At 37.7% G+C, this 9,695-nt stretch overlaps 1 protein-coding gene across 1 annotated transcript; it reads right to left on the reverse strand.

Moving 5' to 3' along the window:
- Positions 1-7,460: 7,460 nt before the first annotated feature.
- On the reverse strand, positions 7,461-9,479 carry LOC122296293 (CBL-interacting serine/threonine-protein kinase 6-like). Its single transcript, XM_043105865.1, has one exon. The coding sequence runs from the start codon at positions 9,059-9,061 to the stop codon at positions 7,748-7,750; it is 1,314 nt and encodes a 437-aa protein (XP_042961799.1). The 5' UTR covers positions 9,062-9,479; the 3' UTR covers positions 7,461-7,747.
- Between the last annotated feature and the right edge of the window lie 216 nt (positions 9,480-9,695).

Raw genomic sequence — 9,695 nt, forward strand, 5'->3', positions numbered from 1 at the left:
TATTTGTTCATTTTTTTCAAAATAAGTGTGCAGTACTTGTGCACTTTGACTGTAAATATCATTTCTCATATTTTTATTTACTTTTTTTTCTCTTATTTCCTAAAATTTCATAAAACATATTAACTCAAATTATTTCACTACTATTTATAAATTATTTTATTATTATTCATAGATGATCTCATTATCTATCTCATTATCCAAACGAGTGGCTGAGGAGGAGGAGCTAGGGTGTATATTCAGCTATCTAAACCCATAAAAACAAGTGGAGGCGGGAAATGCAGAATGAATGCAACGGTCCCATGTGCCTGGCCTGTTAGCAACTACTGTAGAACATGCCACAAACACTGAATTGACGAGCTCCTTATTTTCATGTGAATCGAGCTGACCGATATAAATTGTCTTAGTCTTACCTGACAGGACCACTTGTACAGCAAAAATGTCCAGAATAGGTCCCCTCCATATGTACCCATGCATGCAGCATCCAAAGGCTATAAGGGCATCAGTCCTCTTCTAATCTTCTCAAACACAATACATTCAGGCCGCCATTATGCAGATTGATTGCAGACAGTGATCTGTAGCTTTTTGGCTTTAAAATGCAGTAGTATTTGGCTGGTCTCGACATTGATCTGTACAAGACTAGAAAGCATGAGATCAGAGAAGACAGACCAACCAAAGGTATCTCCAGAGCTACCACATTGCCGGTGGTTCACCATAATGAGGTTTCCTTATTTTCCTAGATTGTTAAAACATAAGTTGAAAAATGTAAACATTTTGGAGACAGGAGTCGAAAATTAGGTCAGGAGTTAATTTTAATTTACCTAGCTTGGAGATCATGATGTACATGCATCCATCTGTACCACATAATTAATTTACCATAAGTAAACACATTAACAACTTTAATTATGACTAAATATTATTGCTTAGAATATGGTGTTCTTTTTGTTGGAATGTACAGAATTATATAGAGGAATTAGAATTGAAGTCCCGAGAAGCCAAACAAAAGGCTTTATCTAAAGAAAGTTAGTTAAGTTAGTTACAAGGGTAGCAAAGTAAAGTTGGCTAAGATATCAAGAATTGTATAGTCGGATATCAAGAATTACATAGTCATTACAGACTTTACAGTCCATCACAAGTCTATAAATAGTCATTTGTACAGATACATCAATTAAGCATTTTTGATAATGAGAATGAATTCAGTTTTACTTTGATCAAATCCTCTGTTTTCATTTACAAATTTTACATGGTATCATCGAGAAAATAAAGAGTCTTCCGCTGCTCTTCTTGATCTTTTCTTGTTTTCCTCTATGGAAAATTCCTCTGCTTCTATGGCAAATTCTTCTCCTACTGTGACAAATCCTTCTGATGATTCATCGAGTCACTATTATCTGCATCCATCTGACAATCCTGGTGCTCTTCTTGTCTCTGAAATCTTCACGGGTGAGAACTACATTGCATGGAGTAGAGCTATTTCCATTGCTCTCACTGTGAAGAACAAGATAGCCTTTATTGATGGAAGCTTGGCTCAACCTAATCCTGATAATCCTAGCCTTCAAGTGGCTTGGCTGAGAGCTAATAATCTGGTGTTATCATGGTTGATGAATTCAATTGCCAAAGAGCTTCGTGGCAGTCTCCTCTACTTCACAAGTGCATTTGATATATGGGAAGAACTCAAAACCCGATATCTTAGAAGTGATGGTCCAAGAGTTTTCACTTTAGAAAAGTCTCTTAGTTCCATTTCTCAAGGCTCAAAATCTGTTACTGAATATTTCAGTGAATTCAAGGCTTTATGGGATGAGTATATTAGCTTTCGACCTATTCCATCCTGCAAATGTGGAAATCTGGTTAGATGTTCATGTAACATTTTAAAGAATCTCACTGACCGTCAACAATCTGATTATGTAATGAAGTTCTTAGTTGGCTTACATGATTCTTACTCAGCCATGAGAAGTCAATTATTGCTTCAATCCCCATTACCTTCCATGAGCAAGGTTTTTTCTTTGTTGCTTCAAGAAGAAAGCCAAAGATCATTGACTAATGCAGTTGGCATCAATCTTGATTCCCATGCTATGATTGCTGCACAACCATCAAGACAAGCATCAACAAATGGAGTTAGATTCACAAAGCCAAAAGGAAAAACAGATGTGACATGCTCTCATTGTGGCTATTCTGGCCACCTTGCAGACAAATGTTTTCAGCTAATTGGTTATCCACCTGGATGGAAGGGTCCACGAGGCAAAAGATCTTTTCTTACATCATCTGGAGGTGCTGTTCCAAGATTGCCCATTGCTAACAATGTTTCTTGTTTGGAGCAGAATCCAAGTATTTCCAACATGATTTTTTCTCAAGAGCAAATTCAAAATTTACTTACACTTGCCAATAGCCTATCAAACTCAAATATTACTCCTACTGCAACAGCTAATGTTGCCTCTACCTCAGGTAATTTTTTCTCTTGCAACACAGTTTCATTATCAAAGAATCATTCCACTTGGATTCTTGATACTGGGGCAACAGATCATATGATCTGCTCCCCTCATCTTTTTGATTCCATTACTATTCCCAGTACACCTTCCACAGTTCATTTACCTAATGGTCAAACTGTTCCTATTATCTTTACTGGAAATGTGAAATTTTCACCCAACATAATTCTGCATAATGCCCTTTATGTTCCTGCTTTCAATATCAATCTTATTTCAGCTTCAAGATTGACTAAAGATAATTCAATTGGATTGTTCTTTCTTCAATCCAAATGTATACTGCAGGATCTCAGCAAATGGAAGATGATTGGGCTTGCTGAAGAGAAATCTGGTCTATACCATCTACAAAACTTCACTGCTGAAACAAACAATACAATGCCTAATTCTGTTATTTCTTCTACTTCTTTAGCTGAAACTTGTAATACCAATTCTGATGTATGGCATTTTCGATTAGGACACATTCCATCTGCAAGAATGCAAATCATTAGTTCATTTGATTCTTCTATAAAAGCTGCTCACAATCATGTCTGTGAGATTTGCCCCTTAGCTAGACAAAAGAAGCTATCATTTCCTGTATCAAACAGTTATTCCAATAAAGCTTTTCAATTAGTTCATTGTGATATTTGGGGTCCCTTCTCCACTACATCATATTCTGGTTATAAATACTTTCTAACCATCATAGATGATTACACAAGGTTTACTTGGTTGTTTCTTATGAAAGCAAAAACAGACACTCGGTTTCTACTCAATAGCTATATTACCTATGTTCATACTCAATTCAACACAAACATTCAAACTCTTAGAACAGATAATGGTCAAGAGTTTAATATGCCTACTTTTTATCAAGAGCATGGCATTATACATCAATTATCATGTGTTGAAACACCTCAGCAAAATGGTAGGGTTGAAAGAAAACACCAACATCTATTGAATGTAGCTAGAGCTCTTTTATTTCAGTCAAAACTACCTTTGCCTTATTGGACAGATTGTGTCTTAACTGCCACACATCTTATTAATCGTACTCCTTCCTCTATACTCAATAACCAGACCCCATATTACCTCTTATTTCAAAAACTACCAGATTATAAGCATCTCAAAGTCTTTGGATGCTTGTGTTTTGCAAGCACAATTACAAGCAATCGAGGCAAGTTTCAACCAAGAGCTTCCAAATGTATATTCCTTGGCTACCCACCTCACATAAAAGGATACAAAGTTCTTGATCTACTCACCCTCAAAACCTTTGTATCTAGAAATGTAGTCTTCCATGAGTCAATCTTTCCTTCTATTCCAAACACCATCCATACATCTTTTGTTTTTCCTGATTTTCCTCAAATCTATGACTCAACAGTCCCAAATACTTCTTCTATAACAAATCCCTCAAATACTTCATCCAATACTTCTGCTAATACTGAGAATAATGCTCTTAGAAGATCTGAAAGAGTTAAGCATCCACCTACATATCTGCAGAATTACTATTGTGGTAACATGACTAAGATTGCTTCAGCAGCTCAAGTATCTCCTAGCTGTTCTCCTGGTAAGCCTCATTCTATTCTCTCTTTTCTTTCTACTTCCAAATTATCTCCTAAACACAAAGCTTTTGTCTCTGCTGTTTCTTCTACCTTTGAGCCCAAAACCTTCAAACAAGCCATTTCATACCCTCAATGGCAAGCTGCTATGGCAGATGAAATAAAAGCTCTTGAACTTAATAAAACTTGGGATCTTGCCATTCTACCTCCAAATAAAACTGCAATAGGTTGCAAATGGGTATATCGTGTGAAATTTAAAGCTAATGGTACAGTTGAAAGATACAAAGCTAGATTAGTAGCAAAGGGGTATACTCAACAAGAAGGCCTAGATTTTTTTGACACTTACTCTCCTGTTGCAAAAATGACAACTGTGCGTGTCTTACTTGCTGTTGCTGCCATCAAACAATGGCATTTACATCAACTTGATGTAAATAATGCCTTCTTGCATGGTGACTTGAATGAAGAAGTGTACATGCAATTACCACCAGGTTTTTCAGCCCCTAATGATCCTCGAGTTTGCAAACTCAGAAAGAGTTTATATGGTCTGAAACAGGCTTCAAGACAGTGGTTTTCTAAACTATCTTCATCCTTACTTCAGTTTGGTTTTACTCAAGGCAAGTCAGATTCAAGCCTTTTCATAAAACAAACTTCAACTAGTTTCATGGCCTTATTGATATATGTGGATGATGTTATAATTGCCTCTGATAATCTTGAGCAAATAGCTACTGTAAAGAAATTTTTACATGATTCCTTTACTATCAAAGACTTGGGTGAGTTGAAATATTTCTTGGGTATTGAGGTGGCTAGATCAGCCAAGGGCATCACTCTTTGTCAAAGAAAGTATGCTCTAGATATCCTCCAAGACAGTGGCTTCTCTGGTTGCAAACCCGTGGCCTTTCCTATGGAATCAACTTTAAAGCTCACTGCAAATGACTCTACTCCTCCTTTATCTGATCCTGCCTCTTACAGAAGACTAATTGGCAGATTACTCTACCTCACAATCACAAGACCTGATCTGGCTTATTCAGTGCAAGCACTCAGTCAGTTCATGTCTAATCCTAGCACCATGCACCTTCAAGCTGCTGAAAGAGTTCTGAGATACATAAAAGCTACACCAGGTCAAGGCATTTTTCTATCTGCAGCATCTATCTTGCACCTAAAGGCCTATTCAGATAGTGACTGGGGGGGCTGTCTAGACACTAGAAGAAGTGTCACTGGATTTACAGTTTTTATAGGTGACTCTCTTATATCTTGGAAGTCAAAGAAACAACCTACTGTTAGTAGATCCTCAGCAGAATCTGAATATAGAGCCCTAGCTTCTACAACTTGTGAACTTCAATGGCTGGTTTATCTTTTGGCTGACTTCAACATAGTTCATTCTCAAGCTGCACTACTTTACACTGACAGCAAACCTGCCTCTGATATTGCCTCAAATCCTGTTCATCATGAAAGAACAAAACATATCCAATTGGATTGCCATTTGGTTCGAGAAAAACTACAAGAAGGCCTCATCAAGATCATCCATATTCCTTCCAAGCACCAGCTAGCAGACATCTTAACCAAACCTCTCGGATCTCTTAACTTTCATCATCTTCTTTGCAAGATGGGAATGATTAACATCCATTCTCATCTTGAGGGGGGGTGTTGGAATGTACAGAATTATATAGAGGAATTAGAATTGAAGTCCCGAGAAGCCAAACAAAAGGCTTTATCTAAAGAAAGTTAGTTAAGTTAGTTACAAGGGTAGCAAAGTAAAGTTGGCTAAGATATCAAGAATTGTATAGTCGGATATCAAGAATTACATAGTCATTACAGACTTTACAGTCCATCACAAGTCTATAAATAGTCATTTGTACAGATACATCAATTAAGCATTTTTGATAATGAGAATGAATTCAGTTTTACTTTGATCAAATCCTCTGTTTTCATTTACAAATTTTACACTTTTCATGATTATGATGCTACATTTCAACAAAAATTTTCTCGTAGATGTGCTGCACAACTCTCGAAAACCAGCCGAAATCAATAATTAGGCAGGCCAACAATGTATATAGATTCTGCACGGTAACTTTTGTGTATTTTTTACGTGCTACATTTATGTAATTGGTTAAACCAGTTATTTTATATTAATAAAAAGTAATATAATTAATTATATTAATATAATATATAAAAAATACATAAAAATAATTATATATAAAATTTTTATATATTATCATATTGTCCCAATACCATTAGTTAGGCTAATATTTTATCATAATTTATAAGACTTTTCATTATCATCATTTCATTCTCCTTGATATATATGAGATTTATCTCCTTGATATCTCCTTCTCCTTCACTGTTCCAGTACTCACTCGAATGCAATATCCAGATTATATGATATATATATATATAAATATATATATATATATATATATATATAATAGAGATCAAAATATGTTTATTACGTTTCCTGAAGGAAAGTCTCAAATATTTCCGTGAAAACAAGTGCTGATATTACAAAGTTTCATAAAATGAATTGACGAATTACTGTAAATTCAAAAAATATTTCGTTTTATCTCATCTTATCATTATAATTTTTTTAAATTTTTTCATAAAATATAATAAAAATTTTAATTCTTTTAAATTTTAATTCAACTTTTTTAAATTTCAAAACAATAATAATATTAAAAAATAATATTCTAATAATATTTTATTTATCTTTCATCTAAAACCATTTTATAAACCATTTTATTTATACAAATCAACCCTAAATATTTTTATTTAGAAAATTGTTATATGATGTAATCTTGTTTTACTATATATATATATATATATATGGTAGATTTATCATTTTCAAAATCATGAGCTCTTCTTATAAAATTGAGATGAATATATGCATACTTCCTTTCTGTTTTAACACAAAGATTGATCAAGGCCAAGAACAATAATTGAGGATCGAGGAGAGGCGATAAGAATATACCTTTGTCTTTTTTACAGATGAATGCCCCTGGATGGCATGCAAGACACCTGTCTTCCTTTATATGGATAAGATGCAATCAAATAAAATGAAGTTTGTTAGATTATAAATTTATTTTTATTATGGGTTAAATCTTCGCATCAAATCATATCAAATTTTGAATACTTCTTTGACTGTCTAATAAATATCTTTCATCTATATCTATGAACAGATCTTGAAGCTTTAATGCAATTAACTTTAAAAGAGTTGAGATTGCACGTTGAGATTACAAAATTCAAAACACTTCATAGATATTTACAGGTACTCTGTAATGCCATTAACTTCAAAAAGCTATGGACACCGATCTCCCGATGGCCTGTAAAGCATGAACTGAATAACTTTCTTAAATGCAGAATGATATATATGATAAGAATTCACTGTAATCACTCTTCATATGATTGTATTTATCAGAAAAGGGAAAAAGAAGAAAGGAAAAGGACAAAAGAAGACTCCAGTCCCATGTGACAAGAAACCAACGCCAATCCAATTGAACAAACTCAAAACAAACATGCAAACATCAGAGCATAGATGAATCGAAAGCAACTCGGATACTATTCACAGGATCACCTTTTCTCGTGATCCAAACCCATCACAACAAACATTAATCAACATATGGATTTAAGTCTTTCGATTTTCTACGCAATTGAAAGCAAAAATAATGTGCAATAGTACCAGCAACATCGTCAACATTAATGGTCTAAACAAGAATCAACCGATCGACATGCATGCATGTCACGTTTATTAATTAATTAAGCGAGTGCAGAGTTTTTTGCAGGAGAGGTCCAGACGATGTCCTTGAGCGCCGGCCGGAGTTCCTTGCTGCAGAACTGGTCGTACTCCAGGGTATCGCCGTTGTCCTTCTTCACATCCACGACCAGAAACGATGGCGTGACGGCGAAGATCTCCGCCGCTATGGTCAGCTTCCCTTTACGCCCGCTCTCGTGGCCTTGTAGCCTGACCCTGGACTCGCTCTTCTTTACGCTGAACTTGCCGTCCTTGGCCGCAACCTCTTCCAGCTTCGATATCACGCTGCTCGCCGGCCTCGTCGTTGCAAACCTAAGCTCTTTCTTCTCCTCCCTCTTCTTCTCCTCGAACAGTGGCGATAAGTCGAACCCTTCTGACAAAGATATGATGTGGAACGCGTTCAGGGACTCGGTTTCTTTGCCTGATTTCTCGCAAATGGTGTCCTCGAATTCCAGTAATTGGTCCTCCTTGTTACTCGTTTTCATGCTCTTGGGGACCGACTTCTTGAACCAGGAACTATCCATGATCTTTGAGATCGTAACTCGGGTACTGGGGTTCGGGTCGAGAAGCTTGGTGACGAGTCTACGCGCTTCTGAGGAAAACCATGGCGGGCACTTGAAGTCTCCGCGGTAAATCTTCCGGTACATGGCTACGATATTGTCGTCCTGGAATGGCAGGAAGCCGGCGAGGAGGACATAGAGAATGACACCGCAGGACCAGATGTCGGCTTTGGAACCGTCGTAGCCTTTCTTACCAATCACCTCCGGTGCGACATAAGCCGGCGTACCGCAAGTGGTGTGCAAGAGCCCATCTTGCTTCAAGTGCTCCGAGAAGGCGCTGAGTCCGAAATCGGTGACTTTGAGACTACCATCCTCGTCCAAAAGCAGGTTTTCCGGCTTGAGATCCCTGTGGTAGACGCCGCGGCTGTGGCAGAAGTCGATGGCGGAGATGAGTTGCTGGAAATATACTCTGGCCAGGTCCTCTTTCAGCCGGCCTTTGGAGATCTTAGAGAAGAGCTCGCCGCCCCGGACGAGCTCCATGGCGAAGTAGATTTTGGATTTGCTGGCCATCACCTCGTGGAGCTCAACTATGTTCGGGTGCTTCACCATTTTCATCACCGAGATCTCCCTCTTGACCTGCTCCATCATCCCCACCTTTATCACTTTCTCTTTCCCCACAACCTTCATAGCGACGCTTTTCCCAGTCTGAAAGTTCTTGGCATGGTAGACTTTGGCGAAAGTACCATGACCCAGAAGCCGACCAAGCTCGTACTTGCCGTGGAGAACCGTCGAATTGCCATCTTTGTTCTTATCACCCATTGCAGCTGGCTACTTTCACTCACTCACACAAAAATTACTAAATCAAACAAACAAACAAATTAAAAATTCCCAAACTTGGGTACGTAAATTTACAGAGGAGCCGCCCGAGATTGCAGCTCTACAATAAAACTGAAGAACATTCAGAGAAGAAGAGGATGACCAGACGATCACCCGTCTTCCACGTGTTTCCGGTGGCAGGTTCTGCCGCCGATGCACCGTTTGCCCCGCAAAGACAACTCAGGCTTTCTCACCGAAGCTCCTACCATCTCTCTGCATTCCCTACCGACCAAGCCAGTCTCCGTGAATCTAAAGTTTTTCAAAATCCCAAAAAGGGTTTGAAAGGATTCTCAGAGCCAGAGCCAGAGCCAGAGCCGCAGCCGCAGTGTTTCGCTTTTCTCTCTCTCTTTTCTCAAGCTCACAGTTTTGCAGGCCCTTATATAGTGGTTTTTGTTTTTGTGGTATCCCAAAGAAACCTTTTACGCCTCTGATCTGACGGTAACAAACCCAGTGATTGTTAAGGACGTGTCAAAATCGAACGGTTGATTACGAAGTTTGTCCTCATTTTTAGACGGCACCTGGTCAGGTTCTTCTCCATGATAATAATACGTGTGGGTCCCAAACTTTGTGTTGAATT

This window comes from Carya illinoinensis, chromosome 15 (genome assembly GCF_018687715.1).
Source record: "Carya illinoinensis cultivar Pawnee chromosome 15, C.illinoinensisPawnee_v1, whole genome shotgun sequence".
NCBI classification, from domain to species: Eukaryota; Viridiplantae; Streptophyta; class Magnoliopsida; order Fagales; family Juglandaceae; genus Carya; species Carya illinoinensis.